At 43.4% G+C, this 22588-nt stretch overlaps 1 protein-coding gene across 3 annotated transcripts; it reads right to left on the minus strand.

Moving 5' to 3' along the window:
• Positions 1-348: 348 nt before the first annotated feature.
• On the minus strand, positions 349-22150 carry PPM1K (protein phosphatase, Mg2+/Mn2+ dependent 1K). Of its 3 annotated transcripts, XM_067297393.1 has the most exons (8): positions 22034-22150; positions 19816-19875; positions 17537-18064; positions 16503-16603; positions 8529-8694; positions 7885-8029; positions 6668-6802; positions 349-6053 (listed from the first exon to the last, which is right to left on the minus strand). In XM_067297393.1, the coding sequence occupies exons 3-8, from the start codon at positions 17974-17976 to the stop codon at positions 5922-5924; spliced, it is 1119 nt and encodes a 372-aa protein (XP_067153494.1). In that variant the 5' UTR covers positions 17977-18064; positions 19816-19875; positions 22034-22150; the 3' UTR covers positions 349-5921. The 3 variants fall into 3 exon arrangements, with proteins under 3 accessions (XP_067153494.1, XP_067153495.1, XP_013810601.1); XM_067297394.1 differs by lacking the exon at positions 19816-19875; XM_013955147.2 differs by lacking the exons at positions 19816-19875; positions 22034-22150 and adding an exon at positions 18203-18285.
• Between the last annotated feature and the right edge of the window lie 438 nt (positions 22151-22588).

The following is a 22588-nucleotide window of genomic DNA, read 5'->3' on the forward strand; positions in this document are numbered from 1 at the left end:
TTCACAAAAGAATTTAAGAAAGATTTTTCTTAGAGAGAAGGGGTTCTCATTTCTTGATATTGTAATAAATCAAAATATATAAGAAGACAAAGATAGCAAGTCAGACAGAACATGTGGCCCTGATGCCAAAGCCGAGGTGCGCTGACTGAGCGCAGAGAGAGGTACTTTGCACTGGCTATCACTGGGTGAATGCCTTTGTAAGTTAAGCCTTGGTTATCAAAAGCTTTTCATGGCAGAGCCTATGGCCTGGGGCCAACAGGACACTTGGGACAGATCTTGGGAAACAAACTGTTCTGGTGATTTGAGATTAGGTAGGAGAAGAAAAATAGATCTGCAGTGACACAAGTCTGGAAGCCAAATCTTTATTAAAAGATCTTTTAAGCGTTCCAGCACAGCCTTATCTGCTCCACTGTAGATTTAAGACCATGAAGACAAACAAACTTAAAAAAAAAAAAAAAAAAAGTAAAATGGATACTTCTATAAAATTAAGAAGTAGATGAATTATGAACACTGATTATACCAAACATAAACATCAAACCACAGAAATTCCACATAGTCCTAAGGCAAACTATGTAATGAATGTACCCAATTGCACTTTAGTCTGTATAAAGTTATGACATGCAGAACTGCCCCAGTATTCCATATCCTGGGTAAAGAGGAAACCCCACTGGGTATCTCTACATTGAGAACAGCAGCTTCAGAACCAGGAGAGTTGCAATACGATACGTTCGGCTTGTTCGGTAAGTGACCAATGGACCTAACAGTCCCCAAATAATTTTATTAAACAAGAATTAATATTAAATCAGTTTCACTGGTGTCTGTTGTTTCCTGCTTCTCCCTCAGCTAGAAACCCCAAGGCCTTGGACCACAGTACATCTGCCTGCTGAGACAGACAGGGTGACCTGATACCCTGATCCTGTAGAAGTCAGTCAAAGTCCTGCAGTGAGCCTAAGCTCCTACCAATTTTCATTTCCCCGCATATGTAACAGGCAGTAATATTGCTGCTTTCCCTCCACACCCCTGTTCTCAACCACACTGTGCTCCGTGATTGTTCACAGAGGCTAAGATTTTCAGACCAAAAGCAGCTGATTGTAAGTGAATGCTGTATAAAACAAACTACCCCTCAGCCGCCTTTCAGTATTTTGCACTGTGGTTGTACACCTTCCTGAGAGACCACCTCTCCTAACTCAAGGCTGCAAAGTTTCTACCACATTCCCTCTACAGTGCCCGAAACCCTACTTTCCCAATGGAGTAAAAGGCAAGCTGGAACTCCGTTTACAATCTCAACACCTCTCCTAGTAAATCCTCCAGAAACATGAGGCCATCCATGCCTTCCAAATCCTCATAACAAAATTGAATAACTAGCTGGACAACATTTTTTGCCCTTCTGGGCCCCCAGGCCACCCTCCTGCAGTGCCTGTAATGAGAGATGCCACTGCTCCAGGGGGAGGGTTCAGGAAAGAAAATACTTCTCACCAGATCTGATGGAGTTCAGAATCTAGCCCTAAAAAGGTAGGAAAAAGTAAACCCTTATTACTGTTTGCTCAGCAGGTCACCCATAATGTTCAGGTTGTCTGTAGTAAAAAAAAAAAAAAAAAAAAAAAAATTATTCTTTTCATTGATACAACAGATGCACATGAAAGACAGGGAGCTAGAGAATGAACTAAAATTCTATTTAATTTGATTCAAAATTGAAGACATATATAGTGATCTTGCAATAACAAAACCCCTCTGGTAGGCAATTGTCATTATAAAGACAATTTGCTTTTGTTCCTCAGTTTAAAAGGATCTCTCTCTCTACTAGGCAAGAGAATTTTGCTGGTCCCTGGGGCTTAAAGCTGGTTGCTTGAAGAACTGCTATAGGCAGCAGGAGGCTTATGGACTAGATGATTGAAAAAAACTACAAGCACAGCTTCATCACAGCGATACCCAGCTCTGGCGGGGAACCCCACGCCAAAGTGGATTGCTGGCTGGACACCAGCAAGGCACTGCTAACTTGATTCCCTGGTACCATTACAACAAACCACATCCGTGCCCCCTGACATGGCTTTAATCCACTATCTTCATATTCAGTGCACTCAAAATTCAGTGCTATAAACCACATCCCACTCAATGCGTAAACTTGTCAGCAAAGCCCACTCTGTCAGCACTGAATCAGTGTCAGAACAGCCCCAAAACTGAAATGCAAAGAAAGTAATTTGTTCTAATAGCTCCATCACTGAAGAAAATGCAGGTTTTTCCTGATTGCTTGGAGAAAAATGAGGTTTGGTGCAGTTGCCACTAAATCCTAGGGGAGTTCACTCTGGTCTTTGCTGAAAAAAGCAGGACTGTGGTTCAGGAGGAGGAGAACAGCCCTCGTGATGGAGTGTCTATACAAAATTATATGTTTTCCAAGCAGGCACTCAGGACGTTGCAATGTCCAGCATTAAGTGAAGTATCTACAAAAAGCAGTGAGCGGGAGCCCCTGTTTCTACAGGTAAGAAGATCAGGCAGATTATTGTGCAACTTAGCAAAGCGTTTCGTCTTCTCAGTAGTTATTTACTTCAGAATGAAATGCAAAAGACTACGGTGGACAGACAGAGAATAAGCTGCACTTAAGAAATGCATCTTCATAATGCCCTATCAGTTACTGGTTAGCTTTTGCTCTACTGCAAGAAAGCTTGCATCTGTTACATACACATATGTAATGCTTAATTTATTTGTGAAGTTTATCGGCTGCTGTACAAAGCACCCGCTCTTTTTCAAATACTGGTAAGCTTTTGGCTTCAACACAGTCTAGTGGCAAGGAGTTCCTCAGGCAAACTGCACTGTATGACAAATTATTTCCTCCCATCCATTTTCAGTCACTGTATTTCAATGTCATTAGATGTCTCTTTATTAAAGTATATAATTCTGAAGCTGGCCCTGCTTTGAGCCAGAGATTAAACTAGATGATATCCAGAAGTCCTTTCCGACCTAAGTTTTTCTGTGATTCTATCAAGGCATTAATAGGAACTGCCAAGATACCTTACCTAACCATCATCTATCTTGCAAAGCTTTGTCTTATCACTTCCTTTCAAAATATAAAAGAAGTTCCTGATGAGTCCTTTCTCTGAGAGGATAACCAGTCAGTAGGATCTGAGAAGAAATAAAAAAACACCAGCAGCTTTCATGCTCTGTAAAATCAGGCTATCCGACAGGGATAAAACAAAAATGCTCCCCAAAAACAATTAGAACAAACTCTCATTTCATTTCACATACAGGTCAATGCCTTGAAGCTACTCTAATTTCAGGACATTCCTCAGAGCACCTGCTCCTTATTTGCAGTGTTATTCATTACCCACCCGCATTTAATAGCATGTCTTCAGCTTGGCAAGTATACAGTACTGCTCAAATGAGCATGTTTAAAAAGCAGTATGTGTTTATCAGAAACACCCCCAGCACCCGTGGTATCTTCTGTCTTGATAGATGGCTCGCTGGCTGAACAGAAATGAGCAGCGTTTGCATCGATGGAGCTTGTCCAGATCCTGACACCCCTCATGCCTGGCTGACATTTGATAGCAAATCCACCCCCACAGCAACTCCCTCTCCAGAGCTTGACTGCAACTCCTCATTGTGCCCAGAGCAAGACTGGTGCCTGCTGTGGTTAACCCTTTCCTAGGAACTATTGGGTCTGATGTTTTAGCAAGTTGCTTTTTCTGCAGGAGAAAGGCTATCAGCTGTTCACACTGCAGCACACCTGGCCATAACCACATTCCCAGAGCAGCTCTCTGAACCTCTGTTAAGTGCTGCCTCTCCTCAGGCGCTCAGGAGAAGCTGTGTTTTGCCACTTCTGCTACAAATGGGTTGTGGGGAATCTTCAAACTTTTGCCGCAGGCTGAGAACCTGCTCTGGCTGATAACAACTAAAAGTGCCCTTTTCCCTCAGCGGAGCAAGGCCAAACTAAGGATCATGACAAACATTTTGGCTTCAGGTGAAGATTGAACCCAAACCCAGAAAAACTGGGGAGAGAGAAGGGATTACAACTGTAAACCAGTGATACACTCATTACAGAGGCCTGGATAATAGCATCAGGTACAACGGAGATTTACAAATACTGTTTCACAAACTCTTCATACTTATAAACCCAATATACACATTATATACACCATATAATACACCAAGTGATGGGACAAAACCAGCATACTCTCTATACACAAAGTACTTACTGCTGTCAGTACAACACTGTGCTCTGTGGGGTGCTCCCAGGCCTTCAAAGAGAGGCAAAGAAAACATGTGGAATGACTGCATAAGGTGTAACCCTGGGCCTGGAAAGGGCTAAAGAAACAAAGATATATACTTCACGCTGGAAAATGAGAATCAGACCAGGCATCTCAGGAATATTTTTCCTTATTGTAAGGTGACTTTGTATCAGGCAATTTCATTTATTTTTTGGTTTGTTTTTACAACTGTCCTGGTGGAAACATCCACAGAATGAAAAATACTGTTGCAAACCAGAGAAGAGCCCAATTTTTCTCTACCCATGTCTCCTTACAACATGGTAACTCAAAGGCCAACAGAGCTGCAAACCTGATTTGGAGTGGAGGAAGAACAAGGTCTGAAAGAGGCATGCTGGCACAGATCTTCAGCTGCTGCCAACGCACCAACATGTCACCTGCGATCCCTCTCACAGCAGCAGTCTGAGCTGGCTCAGGGCTCTGGACCCCCGTGCCTCACTGGACACAGACTCCCACCAAAAGGGGAAGAGGAAATGGATGTTCCTCCTTTAAGTACAAAACTACACTTTCGCTGGCTGAATATCTGGCATCTATTATGAGCACCACCCAAAGCTTACAAAAATTAAGTTATGTTAACAAAATGCTCTCTCCTTTCTCTAGCTTGCTTGCTTTGTGCATTTTACAGCTTCCTGTATACTGTAAGGATACACAGGAGATCATGACAAACTAAAAACCTTCAGTGGAGGGCAGGAAAATACTCATATATTTATGAAGAAATAAACTTTCCTGTCTTACACATCCAAAGAATCTTGATTATAAAATTCTCTGAAATTAGTTTAAAAAAAAAAAAGAAAGAAAAGAAAAAGAAATTCAAGTTGATGGAGTCTCTGGATTTCAAAAATGTGCAGCTTTTTCCCTCCTTCGTACTCCTGTCAAGCACTGGCACACCAAAGAGAACAGTGAAAGGGAGCTGCTACATGGTCCACAGAGACTGCACAGGCTTCAGATGAAATAGATATTCCCTTCCCACAGCGTGCGGCTCCAGCCTGCTCCATGCCCTTGGAGCCAGAGGATCACAAATCACAGCGGTGAGAGCATAAAGCCCTGCAAAGCAGCACTGTCTTAAGAAAAATGTCAGCTACACCCAGTGCCATTGGCATCAGGACTGAAGTGCAGGCTAATTACTTTCTGAAACTTCCCCCTTACTTTTCACCTGCTTCTCCTGAAGCACAGAGGAGTTTTGGGTGGCTGTATAGCAGAGGAAGACAACAAACCCACCTTTTATCTCCCTATGAAAACTGTGTGTTTGTTCCCCTGTGTACTGTACAAAGAAGCTGGCAGATGGCTCAAAGTCTCAGACTTTCACAGCTGCTAAATAACTAAGGGTCCTAGGTAATGTGAGTTGGTATGAAACTAATGTACAACACCTCCAGCCTAGGGTGAAAGCCCAGAACCCCATCTACATGAAGAAAGTGGTGTGAAGAGCTGCTGGAACCAGAAACATGAAGACATAGCTGCCTCAATGCTGATTCGAATAAATAAGTGGTAAAACACAATCAGCCATAAGCAACAATGGGGCATTGCCCACCAAGGGAGCAGGGACATCTTCTATAACACTGAGAAGAGATGGACAAGACAGTAAGTCAACCTATGAACAGACGGATGTGTTCTTCTGTAGTGCTCTGTGTCCAGACTATTGCAGGAAAAGATAGTTGTGGCAGGTCATCATGCCCATCTCCCGCTGGAGGCAAAGCTGCGGCTGAAGGAGAAGTTGATCTCGCCATTTTTGTATTTACCCCATGCTCCAAATGGCACTATGACAATGGTGCTGTTGTCCTCAGTGCCATATTGTATTGCCTGAGAGGAGAAACAAATCATCAGCATCATAACCCTGTGGTTTTCCTGGAAGGGAAACAAGTACCGGGCTTCACATGGGACAGCACGCCACAAGGCCCTATGCTCCCTTGCCTCCTTTCAGCTCTGGCATTGCAGGTTCTTGTATGCCCGAGAGCTTTCTATATGATATCCCACTGTGAGAAACTGAGCACTTACATCTATGCTGATGACATATTCAGCACTGGAATAAACTGCAGTTACAGTCCCCAGTTCAGTGGATCATGACCTAAGTATATAAATTGAAATGATGTCCCTTTGCAAGGATGTGACAAGGTCCAGGGAAAGAAAAGGACAGACAGTTGGACTGGTGGCCATATCAGCCAGTACAGTTAAATCCACTGTTGAACCTGTCATTACACAAATTTTTTGTTCAAAAACGTCAAAACCCAACAACAAACATACTGACAATAAACCACTATTTTGCAATGGCTTAACTTGTTGCTCTTATCCATACCACATGCTGAAATGGACCCACGAGAGTACATTCAACAGATGGACAGTCTAAGCTACCATTCAGCTGCATTACCCTTGCAGGAGCAGCAGTGCTTTGGTGCCATGAGAAGCCGTGGCATTACCTGCTCAGTAACAACGTGGGCTGCTTCAGCCGGATCATGGCATTGGTTAATGAAGTTGCAGATCTCCTGGCTGTTCACCATGAAGTTAATGCCGTCTGTAGTGAGGACCAAGAAGCTGTCATCCGCATGGTGCAACTGCAACAAAGGCATGCAGTGTGGGTAACAATTAACAGAGCACTGCAAGGTAGAATGTCTTTGTTTTTTCCCTCTGTTGCAAAGCACTTTTTCTGGCGTTGCTGCATGTTCCCCTGCTTTCTGCACAAGAACTAATGGGGACCCCCCCAAGCCCCCAGTAGCCCAGGGCTGCCCTTTGAATTCTCCAGCACAGGCATCAGACACAGACTGTGTTACATGTACTGGAGGAAAACATCTTAAAGGGCTTTTGGTTCTAGAAAATAACCCTCTGAATATTCTGAGGCCAAAAGCCCAGACCCATACATTACCAAGTAAAGGAAATGCTTCCTTAAAATGAGGATTTCAAGGCAGACGCATTACCACTGTGGTCATCTCACTAAACTCCTCTGGCCTAGTGGACAGTGTTTTATGTTTGGTTAGTACCAACCAAATGTAAGTTCCCTTGGCACTGAGATGCACTGGGTATGGGGGAAAAATACTGAGTAGAATATGAACTGAGAAGGGAGCTTTGTTTTTCATAAGGGTAGGAGCAATCATGAAGGCAACCATGCTGAATGCATTCTGGGTGGTTACTTTGTTTTCTGAACAACTGTGGAGTCATGGTAAGATGCATGCAGCTGCCCTTTCCTCCCCCTGTCCTCCCAAGAGTGCTAATCTCTACATATACTACTTTTTTCAATGATTTAGCCCAACCATATCCCACCTAGTTTTCAGCAATGATTTTACATCAGCATAAACTTCAAATTTCTTTCTTTGACCCCCCAAGCCCCAAACAGGCTTTATAAATCATTAATGGCTATCATGTATTATCTTCCTTCCCTCATATATGATACTATGATAAATTGGATTTAAAAGTTAACTTGGCTGAATTTATTATCAGGGCCAGATTCCTTTCTGTCCTATTAGTGTCAGTCTGAAAGGACTTTAGAATTAGTCTCTGGTTACTTTACTGCAATTAAAAATCAAAGCTTGGCCATCAGGTTCCAACTGGGCACATGCTGTGTGGATACCACCTGCATCAGATACCCGCGTTGCCCCTTAATCTGAATGTTGCTGTTCCTGTTAACCAGGCCTTCTTTTACCTGAACCCGTTTTGTTTCTGGCTGGGCTATCACACCACTGTTTTTAAGATCCAAATCTCCTATGCTCCGTGTCATTGCAAGTCTACCATTCACATGTGGTTGTCCCAAACTGTTCCAGGCAACAAAGCCACCGCACTTCCTAATCCTATCCAGAGGAAAGAGAGAAAGCAAATATGAATTAGTGATTCTGACCATCATCTCTAGTTGCAATTTCTACCACTATTTGTGGAAGTGGAATGGGGTATGGAGGACCTAAACTGAGAGACTGAGAGTTGGCTTTTGCTGTCTGAAGTGCTCCACGGAAGGGAGGTGGTTTTGCAGGCTAAGCCCCAACCTGGCAACATGACTTCAAATCTTGGCTTGAACTTGGCAGTTTTGGACAAGTCCTTGAACCCACTCCTAACTACACAGATCTTACTGCCATGACAGTTTATGCTCATGCATTTTTTTTCCAGATCCTCAATCCTCTAAACTGACATAAATGAACTACTTGGAGCTGTGCCACCTTTTGCTAGCTCAGATGCCAATTGCAGACATTATGTTCAAGTCTGCTTTTTTCCAGGCCCATTCTAGCTGCAGGAGAACAAAAACACAGCCTGACCAAGGCCAGTCCCAGGGAAGCCACAAAATCAGCTGACAGGTACCTTTCCTTCTCCTCCTTCCTTTCTGGAGTATGGTCAATGGTGAGTTTCATGGCTTTTCCCTTTCGACACAGCAGTGCACGACTGTCTCCCACACTTGCCACAACCAGCTCAATACCATCCCGGAGCAGGGCCACTGTTGCAGTGGTCCCAGCATTCGCCAGAGTTGCTACAAACATCATACCAAAGAGAGAGGTTTTAACACTGCCCAGAAGCATAGCACCATGTATAACAGAGCAACAGTTTCAACTGCTAAAACAAAGACAGCCTGTGCTCTACATTACCAGTAAATAAATGCTTTAAAGTTTAAACTAAAGCTATATTTAAAAAGTACAGCAAACAAACATGCATGTAGGACTAGGGGGGAGAGAGGGAGTGGAAAAGGTAAGTATTTCTGTGCAACAACATGGCTCCATGCAAAAAGGGCAAGTGGAATAAAAGTACTATCAGGTAAGATAGTTTCTTCTCAGGTTGTAGTGAACATATTTTCTGTTCCAACAGTGCATCTGAAGATACTGGGATATCATTCTCATGCCTGGGCACAGTGACTGCAGGTGTAGCCCGCCACAAAGCTGACGGATCTTCTCTTCTGTCTGGAGGTGAAGTAGGTAATTCAGTAATACTAACTGTAGCTGCATGTAGTTTCTCCAAATGAGAAACTCTCCTTCCCCAGTCTCTGGGGCTCCAGTTGCTCTCTGAGCTATTACAGTCTCCCTTCGTTTCCCCCAGCCTTGCCAAGAGACGAAGGGTTCAGCCAGCAGACACTGGCTTTTTTCAGAAGGGGACTCCACTCTCTTCAAACCCTGTCAGTCTGTTGGAGGTCACAGTCTGGAGGTGAAGCTGGATCCTGCCTAGCCTTGCACCTGCAATCTGAGCCAGTCAGCTGGCAATGGTCCTCCAGGCAATCCGCCCTGGGCACTGGTAGGATCACTTGAAAGGGATATAAATCCACTGCCTAAAGGGCAAGGCAGACTCCCAGCTGCTGTCCTCTTCTTTTGCAAGGCGGAGGAGTGATCTGAGCTGGTTAACTGTGTTTAGGGTCCTGGCTGGATTAACTAGTGCTAATAAATCTAAGGCCTTCTGGTTTCAATTTCACCATCATGCTGGAAAAAAAAAAAAGGCTTGAAAATTGGAAATATGAGTCAGCCTGTTTCATAAGAGATCTGCAGTTTTATCTGCAATGAAGAAAATGCCAAAAGAATTGCCAGCTTTCTTTTTTCTAAAGGAACAGTCACCAGTACCTTCTCTTCCGGCAAAATATGCAACTCTAAGCCAGTGAGAGCTGCTTGGAAAGTGGTAACGCCTGCTGATCTGAGCTACTGCAGTAAAAGGCTGGGCCAGGAAGAGCTATTGCCTGGAATTCACAGCCAGTGCAAATTCCTCCCAGAGGCCCTCTATGGATCTCGCTGCATTCTAGGGTCTTCTGGTAATTGGTTTTAAAAGCAAGCCAATTTCAGAGAGAGTTTTTTGGTTAAGCTACGACTGAGAATCCCCTGTTATGTTCCTATTTTCACATGAGTAATGGTTAAAGATCTTCCCTCCACCACTTCTCTAGAGCTCAGCTACAACTAAATGCGCTCCTACCTCTGGCCCTGCAGCCCTGACCCAGGGAGGGGGACAGATCTCAGCTAGGACCATGCGCCTGTGCCTGAAGAATGTCAGGCAGCTCCAACTGCTGGCAAACTGCGTACATGCAGCACATCCCCCTACACATTTAGACAAGCAAAAATGTGAGTGCTTTGGGATCTGGGTGACTGCTCCCCCAATCCTGTGAGTGCTCAGCACCCCTGGAAAACTGGGCTAGTAGGAAATTCAAGGTGCACAAAGCCCCAAAAGATGCATTGAGCCTTGTTGTAAAGTGAAAGCAGTGAGCTGATGAATCAAAAAAAACCTCATGAAACAGTCTAAACTAAGCTTGTGTTATTATTTAAAACAGGTATTATTACTGCAATGAAGACTTGATTTAGCTATACACTCAACCAAAACGTTGATCATGAACATCAGCCATCTCCACGTCAAATCTCTGAACTACGTTATGGCTGCAGTGCAGACTACAATATACAAAACCATGTAGATGTCGGTAGCTTCTGAGTACTCAGGTAAGCACTGACATCCTGTTTGTAATCTGAAGCAAGGACTAGTCTGGTGCAGGCTCACTTTGAGGTATGTTATAAAAATAAGATACTAACAAGTAGCAGCGTGATTAGAAATTTTAGTAGAGCCAGTAAAATACCTGTTTTAGCCAAATAATTAAAGTGAAGTGAAAAACCTATATAAAATTACTTTTTTATTTCACAGAAAATACATTTTATTGAGAAATTAAAATGAATATGGAACTGCCACTAGTGTCCCATATCATTCCTTGTTTTTGGAACAACACTGACAAATAAATGCTAGCCTCTTAAAAGGTAAGATCTGTAGTGTTTAACTCATGAATGATCTAAAACATTTGGTCATTCAGGTGAATCTACATCTTTAAAGAGTAAATTTACAAAGCCAAAAGAGCTGCTAGCACCATGTCAAGACATGTTACCAAAGAACCAGTCAGCAATATTGTGCAGACAATGGTAATGGTTATAGTAACTTGTGCTTTACAAATGTTTACTAGTTAAATGGTATTGCTTAGAAAAATGAATGCCACTCATGTTCTCCTCCCTGGATCTAGTTCATAATCGGGGTAGAGGAGCAATATGGATCTAGCTAGACTAAAGGAATTATCTGATTTTTAGCACAGTTCCAAAACATAGGAATGACGATGGGATAAAATGTCTAATGCCTTACTGCTACTGCTTCTAGATTATTTAATAATATAAAATAAGTTGCATCAGCACATACATTGTTTTAACAATTGAAGAGGTTTTTTTCTCTTCCTAACAATATCACTATAAAACTAAGATCTTTCAATAGGTTCTTAACACTCACTCACAGGACAATTTTTACTGCAAGTCATCTCAACTAATGTGACAAAGAGGATGTGGGAACCTTCCAGTAGTCCAGGCTAGGAACCGCCGGACTCCTTCACCTGGGACAAAATTAAGCAGATCTCTCTTTCCACTGAAGCCCAGCATATAGTGTCCAGGGCCTCCAGTTCTAGAGCTGCTGACCAGGTACAGTGTCTGCCACAAATAACATGTACACAGAGGCAAATAGGAAATTCACCCAGGGACTTTGTTCAAACAAAATAAACCTGCAACACTGGAGATGAAAGAACAAGGGCTGCAAAACAGGGGAAGTACTCACTTTGGGTTTGCCTGCACTGTCTTTTGCAGGTAATATAGGAAGTCCTGATGAGTTGTGTAGTGTCCAGTTTGGCCACACTTGAGGCTTACACACCTCTTTGTCCACAGACAAATCAGCCCTGGTTTTTTTCAGGAATTGCCACCCTTCTTGCCTTTTCTTTACAACTGTGTGACAAAACCAGTTTGACTTCAGCCAAAGTAAAGGCTACAAAATATTTTTGGGGAGGTAACCAACCAACAAAAGAAATATATCAATGCCAGAGGGCCAGCCACCTCGTATCTGGCAAAATTGGGCTCTCTGAAGAGCATTTTCAGTACAGAATATGGCCTGATCTGTTTCTCAAGGTAATTTATATTTAGAATAAAAATGGGGGGGGAGGGGGGTCAGACAAGTGCCAACTAAAAGGAGGCCCTTTTAAATGCACTGAATAGAAACATATGACTTCATCTGACCCATGGGAAAACATGCAAAATGAACACTCCCATAATACTGTAATCAGTATCTTCTAACTTGATTAGATAATAACCAGGGCCCATGGATAAAAGGCTGTCTTTTTAATGTTGATGGCTTAATGTAATATTTAAGTATAACTTCTGCAGCTCTCTCTTTTCCTCAGTGTTGCAGGTTAACATATTCAAAGAAAGAATAATCACGTTTTTTAATGATAACTTTAAAACTTTTTCATTTAATTATTTTAAAAAGACTTTTGCTATTTGCTCAGCACAATAAGATTCCAGGAATGCCTTTCCTGCATACATAGAAGCACAACAGTTAGTTAACACTTGGCTGTGTTTTAATAAGGTGGCTATTCCAGAAGTGAGTGGCCAGTGCAATTAGAGTTGGATGCACTGAACATGGAGGTTGATGGAAAGACACTCTGTTGTTTTCTCCTAGTACTGGATTGTGCCTACAATAAACAGAAGCAGTAGCAGTACCTTGTAGGACACATTAGGACAGGAGAGCTGTGCTTCCATTGACAAATGCTGTACTTACAAAACTAGCCTAGTTTAATGGGTAGAAGTAGTGTTAAAAGACAACAATTAAGGGTCTTCCTTTTATGTGGGAATGCAGTAAGACACTGGACTTTCTCTCCAAGGCAAATGTACTCCTATGGCTAAGAGTACAACACATGGTCTTGCAAGCCATGCACTCTTACAACTGTGTAGTGGCCACAAAAATGGTTTCCACATGTATAGCCTGCAAACACAGACTTGTCTCTACTTTTATTCCCTTTCACTGAAGCACAGCAGCACACATGCACTGCTGTCCACTCTGCCAGTGCTCTCTCGTCTTGAAGGCCACAAAGCCCTTTGGCTCCCATATAGTAAAGCACTCCAGATAAATGCACTGTCACTGTCTGAAAAATACTGCACAGTGGACCCAGGTCATGCCATGAACCTGTCACCTTCCGAGTCAACAGTAGCTGCTGTTGCTGTGAGAATGTGTGTTCTATTTCTTCTGAGTGATGCTCTAATCTCCGCAAGCACATTATTCACATTATTCTGTCCTTATTCAGCCTTAACATATATGTTTTTACTGCTATTCAGCAATACCAGAAAATTCTGTCCATCTGTGTTAATGGTTGCCTCATGGATAACGATGTGTTTGTCTGACATGCGTATCCTTTAGTGTATCCCATACTTAAGTTTAGCAGTGATTTAAAAGTGACTGAATGTATTTAAATGTGTGAAAGAGAATGAAAATGCATTTTTGAAGAGATAGCAAACATGCTTCAAGGCTCAGGCAGATCTCTGACCTGTTAACAACTAGAAAGGATTTATGTGGAGGACACATTATCCCAGATCTGCTTACAGAATGTTTCTTATGCTTTTGTGTGAAACATCTTGTACAGACCACTATCAGAGGGGATACTGGAATGGACCACAGGCCAGTACAGCAGTCCAGCAGCACTAGTCATCCTGCACACAAGACACAAGGAGCAATATCGGAACATACATCTTTAATTTTTACTGAAAGCGCAAAGAAAGTATTCCTTTATGTATTTTTCAAGTATAGTTTCAAATATTCTGTCACAGGGAAGCGACCTTCAAAAGGCTTTGTCCCCAAAGACAGGGCCAGACGCTCTGAGAATGCACACCTCTTAGCCTGTTATATTTGTGCCATATTATGATTTTTTTTCCCTAAACAGTATTATAAGCATAATGTTGCCCAAAATACCTGTAATTTTGGTATTGGGATTTGTCCCGGGAGTCATGCTCCTTCAAACACACAGGCACACACTTTCAAAGTCGGGCACATGTTAGAAAAGTGAAGATCTGGAGTCATCCTGGACACTCACTGTATCTTTTCCAGACACAGTGAAAGGAGTGGATGCTGGCAGAGCAATCTACCAGAACAAGACTAAGCTATTATTTTCCACTTTGTCAGCTATAGAAGGGTTTCGAAAGGGAGTCAGTCCTGGGACCCATCCAGTGTATCCTGAACACCCAGAGTTCTACCACCACCATTTTCAAGAAGTTTGAGCAACACTCTTGACAGTCACATCTAGAATAGCCACAATTAATCAGAAGTTTTGCTGCCAAACTGAATCTGTTTGGAATTAGGCTTCTAACCAGGATACATGCAAAGCAACTGACTTTTATGTAACTTTCAAAACAGCAACAACAACAAAAATACCCACACCAAACAGTCAACAAAGTATTGAAAATTTTCAACAGCGGGTATGTGAGAAGTTCACTTTGTTCATAAATCTATATTTGTCTTTACATCCTATTACTCCACTCTTTCCCCTATAGCTTGATTTTCAGCTGGGCAACCAGGCAAGAGCACTGGGCATGTTCTCATCCCACAGGTTCCTGTGAGAGCTTGCCTAAAACCTACCTAAAGAAGCACCGAGCACTTTGCAAAATGTGGCCCTTGTGGTTGTTAAACAGTGTCTTTGCCCAATATTTTGTTTGACCTCAAGGTTTTTTAATGAGGAGAGTGTCTAGGATCTTGTAACTCTGCTGTTTAGCTGTTATGTAAATTTGTTGGCATTTTCATTAAGTAAGCAGCCCAGTTATCCAGTTAAATGGTATGATAATACCCTATAAGCAGTTCCAAATACTCAGCTTGCTGCACAACTTGTCTGTCAAATGTTCTTGTTATCCAGTTCAGTAAGACTCATGTACAAAATGCTGTATCAGAAACCGTTTTCAGAATAATCTAGTAATACACCAAGTATGATTCCCAATTCTGCTTAAGGAGCTGCTCTGAAACTTAACAAAGGTCATTTAGATGAGCAAAAGCAAGACCTGTCTTGTTAACAAAGGGGAGGCCAAATATAACAGATCTTCCTGTTACTACAAATGAAAGGTCTTGGTCCAAGGAAGCACACAAGCCTGAATTCAGATGTGTTCTTGAATCTGAGCTCTCAACAAGACATTTACAAGGGCGCTCTTGGATACAAAGCATATCTGCTCTACTGATGTGTCTCAGACTAGCTCAGTTAGAACTGACTCCATAGTTCAAAAGTGACTCTGGATTTTTCACCATGTCATTGTTTTTTAAAGAATACAGGTGGATTTCAATAGCGAATGATAAAATGGGGTGGGGGGAAGACTTTTAAAGATTTAATTCTGCTTTTTTAAGGGATGCATTTCAGGATTTATGACTTTTTTTTCTGGTACCTCAGCTTGAACCAGGTAAGAGAAAAGGTATACATCGCTCAACATGCTGCCATGGCCAGACTACCTGTCCTGCCAGGAAACATTTCCTAGGAGTCTAACCAGGTTCATTTGGCCGTTTATTAAGTGCAGGAAACAGTTCGGGTAATTTATTGTTTTCATGCATTTCTTAAGGAAAGAAACCCAAGAATACAGTATAATTTCAGTCCTGAGAGGACTTGTTGGGTTTAACTTCTTCCTTGGAGGAAAAACTTTTAAAAATTCTGCTCTTCTAAAACAACCTCAATTGTGTTGCAAGCACCTGCACCAACACTGGGACAGGTTTTTTTAATGACTGGCACAGCTGACTCACAAAATAGTATCTTATTGCTGAGGAAACTCCTGTGACAGAGAACCAAAACTGTAACCTCTATCACCTCCCCCTTCCCAAAATTACTCCCGCTAAGCCCTGGCTGCTGTAACTGGCACTTCAGCCATGCTTAGTCTCTAGACATGTATACAAGAACCTGATTCACAGCCAAGACTAAGGAGGCTAAAAGGGCTGATGCCAGCCTTACCACAGCCAGCCTCATTCTCTAGTTGCTTGCCTTTTTCTCCTTCGCACTCAGAGCTACTCTTGTAACTCTGTTTGCGCAGAAGCAACATCTATTCTATTAATTTTGGCCTACCTTCCTCCTCAGTTGCAGCAGCTGAGTCAGAAAAGGGAACTTTAGACACTGTTCCTTAGAACACACAAAAATAACAGCTTTCCAAAAAAAAAAGACTGGGTTAATTTCTCACACAATATGTAAAGCTATGTACGTTCTGTGCCAAGTGAAACTATTCCTTGCTAACTTGACAAACACTCTGCTTGACAGAATTTAAGATAAATTGAAGGTTATGCTAAACTTTAGATTAATAACTCCCCAATAAATTTCATTTAGACTTTTCATAGCTTTCTCATTTTAAAAAAGTTAAACATGATTGTTTCATCTGCAATAAGTGATCAGAGCAAAAATCTATGTTAAGTAAGACTGCTTTTAAGCATTTTTCAGGAAGTCTTAATACAAAACAACTGAGCAAATAAGAAAAAACATTTTCCCACCCCAAGAGCAGAATATTTTTTACTTACCATCAGCAGACAGATGAGCGTGGCTTTCATACGCTTTGTTTATTTCTAGAAAAGCTTTGTTCAAAACGTTTTCCAAGTTTTCATCCTGAGTAAGAAATTCTCTGGAAACAAAATTTTAAAAATTTTAATTCCTTTCCTGGAAATATTCATCTTAATAAAGCTCTTCAACAGAATTATTTCCTCCCTGCACGCATTGAATCACACTTGATTATGTTAGAGTAATATGATGTCATTAATGATTTGCACTGGAAGCAAACCTTACAATTTTGCAAATACGTATAATAGCTTATCTTCTTGCATCTGATCTGCAAAGATAAAAGAACATCCTCATAATGTCCTGTCTAGGTCCACAGCTGAGCAGTTCCCCAAACAAGGCAATAGATTTGCACGTGCTGGGCTACAAAAAAGGGGCTAGCTCCCTTAGCAAAGAACCTGTGTCAGGACTCTGTGTTCCTTAAGGACAGCAGTACTACCTAGTCCTGACTAACTAGGTGCACTTTCCTGTATTCTGGAATCAGGGAAAAACACCTTAAAAAAACCCCAAACAACCCCCTCCCCCAACAAAAGTCCAAACCCATACGAAATGCACCACTTATCACGGTAGGGTCCAAGCCTTGTTCTGTCCTAGCAGCAGGAATTCCTCTTCAAACACCCAGTCATGTGATGCGGCCTCACAGGGAAGTGTCAGTAAGTGATGCAGGTCACGATCAAAGTGACCTCGTCTGACAACAGGCAAGTCACACTCTCTCTGTGTTCCCAACCCTTTCCTGGAAGGGGGGGACAATCACATTTTCCTTTCTTGCCCGTGTGGGCTTGCTCCCTCGTGCAAGAACCATACAGGATAACAGGTTCATACCATGTCCAGCACAACAGGGACTATTCCAGTCCCACGTTCCTACTGTCCCATTGGACTAGATGACAATATAACCTAGGACACCTAGGGACAATCTGTGACCCACAGGTTTCTCTTCGATTCTAAGGAAGGAGGCTCTACTGTAATTCAAATGCCATGCACTTGTGCGATGCACACTTACTTAATGTATTTTTCCATATACTTATCACAGAAGTCAGCTGCTGCTGCCCCACCATGTCCGTCATATACTGCAAAGTATAGGATGTCCTCCGTCAGCTGAGCATAATCAAACCGATCTTCATTTTCCTTCCGTTTCCCAATATGGCTAGCACAGCCCACATTGCTCAGGCTGACTTTTGGGATTGGCTTCCCATACTTTATGCTTGGCGGGAGGAGAATGGGTTCGTCAATGCGATTGTCCCAGATGCCAAAGGTGTCCCATGTGGCGGGTCGCCCACTCCCATCTGCATCGAAGCGGGAAGCCCGGTGTTCGGAGGTGGAGCTGTAGCCCGCGGCTGTCGGACGCTTCTCGTCTTGCAAGAGGCGGGATGTCAGCAGGGCTCTCCTTCTTACTTGATACCCTCCATTTCTAACCAAATTAATTAAAGCAGCTGTTGACATAACTTGTCTTCACAGAGATTTGTAGGAATAAAAGATCAGGAATAAAAGATATGCAGCTGCTGGAATGTCTTCAAGAACAATGAGAAAACTGATCAGGAAACAAGAAGCACAGGAAGGGGAATTTTCAGTTACATCATTCAGGAAACATTTTCACAGTCAGAGCCCACTAATCATGCATAGCACAGCACTGCCTCGAAGAAGCTACAGAGCAATCTGCATGACTCACCAAGAAACAGTCCTACATAGACCAGCCCACAGTTACAGTTCTGATGGGGAGTACTGCAGATAAATCAAGGTAAGGCATTTCTGCTGATCACCTTCATAACGATACCCTGAATTTTCAGAGGTTGTAATGGAGCAAACTTTAGCAGTAAGGACTTTGCTTCATGTCAGCTGAAATGTGAAAACTATACAAGGTAAGGTGGTGAGAATTAGTATATTATGCATGCTCTTCAACATACACATGCTGAAACATCTGCACTCTTGCTCCCTGGAGGAAAAACTATATTTGCCTAGATTTTAAAGAGTTTAAAGACTTTTCAATCTACACAAGAAACATAGTATTCAATTCTGTCATGGTTCTTTAGGACTTCATCAATACTTTTCAAAACAGACCTGTAAAGTGAATTGCAATTTTTGAGGCTATGTAAGAATGTCCATTAAGAGTGTATCCATGGATGCACACAAGCAAGCACACGCACAAACTTCCCAAAATACAACTCTCATCTATTTTGTCTGGTCTACAGTTCTCTACTACACAACCCCAAAATGTACGTCCTTGGCTAGCACAGGCAAGCAAGATCCTCTACCAGTTTCTCAGATCCCTTCTGCAGCCCAAATAGAAGAAAAACACCAGTTGGCCCTGCATAGATAAAAATGCACTAATGCTGATTCATCTAGCATGCTGACAGATGCAGAAAGATTTATTTTACCATTTGTAGAGGAACAGTCAACCTGATGAATGTCAAACATGCAGGGGGGTAATTTGTAATAAGTCAATGCTGTAGTATCAGATTAGTTTGAACTAGACCATCAGGTCACTGTAACTGACTGATTTCGATTTTAAATGAGTGATTTCTCATTTCATTGCCAGATGTTTACTGGTGCTAGAAGTTTGCTGACAGCAAAATGATGAGCGAAAGCTGACAGTTACCGTATGCCTCAATCACTTTTATAAAAAGGTGTACTTAAGTTATATGCCATAATGAAGGGATTAAAATATGCAGGCTCAAGGTAAATGCAACAAGAGAGCAGAGTACTCTGACATAATCCAGAAGCAAAGAGCAACAAATGTACCCCAGAGATGCTATAATTTGTGGCTCGTGGTGCCTTGTAGTTGTAATTTCTAGATCCCAATTACATTTTCATCTGTAGTTTTGAAATAATTGTTAAAATTAATTTTTAAAATTCCTAGTCAAAACCCCTGTGCTTGCAAAAACACTCAGTCAAAGGCAACTTAATGAGTAGTTATTTTTATTAGAAAAGAGTTGTGAAATGAGCATCCTGGAGGCCCATATTAAACTTGTCATTCACAGCTCAAAACATGCTGTTTGGGATGTTCCTGTTTACCTTTAATGCAATTCTTAGATGAAGAAATATTTGTTTATTTAGCATTTGTAGAGTAACAGTCAACCTGATGGAAGTCAAACATGCTGGAAGTCAATGTTTTTTGCACCAGATTAATGTGGTCTAACCCACCAGGTCACTTAACTGATTGATTTATATTTTAAATGAGTAATTTTCCATTTTATTGCTGGATGTCTGCAACATGTTATCATCGTGTCTATTCCCCCTTTGCCCTTATTTCAGTATACTTACAGGTATTAAAAACTGACTTACTTTCTTGACTTGCTCTCTTTTGTTACCCCGGACTCATAACAACAGCGTGTTAACTTCCCTCTGTGAAATACAGCACAACAAAAGTTGCCAATTTACAAAACCCACATTTGGTTTCACTTCTGTCAGCTTGAAAGGAGAACATTAAATGTTAGCTATATTTAGCTTTCCCTTTATCCACAGCATGAATCAGAAGATTAATCTAAAATCCAGAGCTAATTAATATGTTTCCTATCATATTCATCTCTCAAAAGCCCATTGCTTCCAGGCAAGTATAAATACTGACAACGGTTTGGCTTTTTAAGTGTCTCTGCAAGCCAGGAATAGGAACCCAGCTGGACATACAACAAACAGTCTGTGCCTTCACTACTGATATGTATGCAAACACAGAGCAAGGATATGCGGGAAAAATAAAACAAAGGTGTCATAAAGGATGGTACTGATGTTAAAGCCAAAGTCCATGAGAGACAGCTATAGACGGACATCTTTTTTGAGGTGCTCTATCATCTGATCTGTTAATCTGTACACATTTAACTTAAAAAACTCATTCTTATAGACAGACACAGAAATATGTAGTATTTAAAGTGAATGATTAAACAGTAGTTCAAGTTGTACAGTGCCCTTTTTACAGGAGGCTGCTTCACTGCAGATGGAAATTTTCCAGACCGCTAGCCAAAAAAAGAAAGAAAAGAAAAAGAGATGCATGCCTGCTGTCCCAGAGGCTTAAACAGGCATTTAAATTTTTGAACACATATATAGCTAAATAAGATAAGTGTGCTTGCCTTGCTTGCTTTCCAAACACCACAGATGTGGTCAGTACTATATGATGTTTCTGTAGATTAAGCTCTTGCTTTAATCAGCTTTTTCCTTTTAATCCACAACAACATAATTTTACCCCTCACCTGAATAATAAACTGCGCAGACGGTATGAATTTACTTAAAGAGGTTTCTGTTGTTATTTAGTAGTTGCAAATTAGTACATGATCATCTGAAATACAGACAATCAGTCTATTCTATGCATCCAAAAGATGTGCAGTCATCTTAGGTAGTGTCACTGGAGCCCTTCAGGAAAGCCACACATTTAACCAGGACGAGCATCTTTTTTAATGCAAGCACCTCCATGATGGGAGAGATGTCTTTGCTGTAGCCTTTTCCTCCCAGATCCTGTGGAGGGTCGCCTGAATTGGTTAGCTAAGAGAAGTGCAGACAGGTCATAGGATAGTCCTCACTTCTCCACTGAGGTCTTTGATGCATGAAGGAGTGTGGCCTAATGGCTAAAGCAGTGGCCTGGGACCAAAGCTTGGATGCTGTTTCTAAGCAGAGAAACAAAAGCAGAAACCTCACACAGTAGCCTAAGGTAGCGGAAAAAAAGAAAAATCTAGAATAAAAAGCAAGTAATAAAAGAGTAATATGAAATGTCGCTGGAGAACTTAGATCAGGAAAAGCATTTACCTCCTGGGGAGCTAAATGCTCCCCACAGCTCTATTAATTAGGAGGGTGAAAGATCACGGACAGAGCCCTGCTGTCGCTTAGACTGGACTCAACCAGCCACTTCCACTGCAGGCCTATAAATAGCTTAGGTGAGCAAACAGTTCTCTCAGAGGCAACTCGCTGCGCTGCCAAGTAGGCCACTTTCCAGAATTTCAATCCCCTTTCCCGCATGCACCCAGTGCATTGCCCCAGCAGCTGCACCCAGGCCTATGGCCAGCAGCATACGCCCGGCAGCACCGCGGCCGGGGCCGCCGCGGCTCAGACCTTGCCTGGCGGCAGCGCAACCCAAACTGCCTGACGGCCACCTCCGGGCGCGCCGCGCTCTAGCCCTGATGGGTGCTGCAGGAAATGATCGGTTTCGATAAAGCGGCGCAAGCCTTCCGCCCGAGCTCCTTCGAAGGGACGGCCCGGTTCGCTTCGCAGCACCTACGGGACGAGGGGCCGCGCGGGCGAGCCCTCCCGGGGGGCTCCGGGCACTGGCGCTTACATAAGGCGCCCGGCGCGAGCCGCTCCCTTCCCCTCCTAGCCTAGCCGGCATAAATTAATAGCGGTACAGAGCTTTTAGCTCCGGGACCGCTTGCCAAGGGGGCGGCAGGACGACGCCCGCGGCCCCGGCCGCGGTCCCCCGCTCGCCTCCCTCCCCGCGGCCCCGGCGAGCCCCCCCCCCCCCATTCCCGGCGCCGCCGGCACCAAATGGCGGCGCGGGCGCGGCGCTGCCGCCGGCGCTCACCTCCTTCCGTGCCGCGGGGCCGCGCCCGCCGTCCCCACTCGCACGCAGCCGGGCAGCTGTGCCGCAGCGGACCGTGTGCGGCGCCTTCCGAGAACAACCCGCGAAAAATGCTCCTTTTTTTTTTTTTTTCCCCTCCTTCCCCCTCTCTATTTTTTCCTCCCCTTTCCCCGGCCCCCGCCCACCTCGCCCCCGCCGCCGCGCCGGAGGCCGCCGGGCCAATGCGGCGGCGGGGGGGCCGGCCCGCCCGCTGCCCGGCCCCCCGCCTGTCCCAATGGCGGCGGCAGCGGCGGGCGAGCCTCCCCCCCCGCCCCCGCCCCCGCCCCGCCCGCCGCGCGCGCGCGCGCCCGTTAGAACCATTGGGGAGCCGTGGCAACGGCCGTAACGGCCCAACGCTGTCTCGCGCGCAGCGAGGAGCGGCGCTCGCAGCCGGGCCGGCGCTGTGTGCACCGGGGGCAGCGAGGCGCCGAGGGGGCTTTACACCACACCGCTCCAGCGAAGGCGACATTTTACTTATTCCTTCCCTCCTTTTCTTCCCCACAGCGTTGCCCGTCTCCC

This window comes from Apteryx mantelli, chromosome 5 (genome assembly GCF_036417845.1).
Source record: "Apteryx mantelli isolate bAptMan1 chromosome 5, bAptMan1.hap1, whole genome shotgun sequence".
Lineage (NCBI taxonomy): Eukaryota > Metazoa > Chordata > Aves > Apterygiformes > Apterygidae > Apteryx > Apteryx mantelli.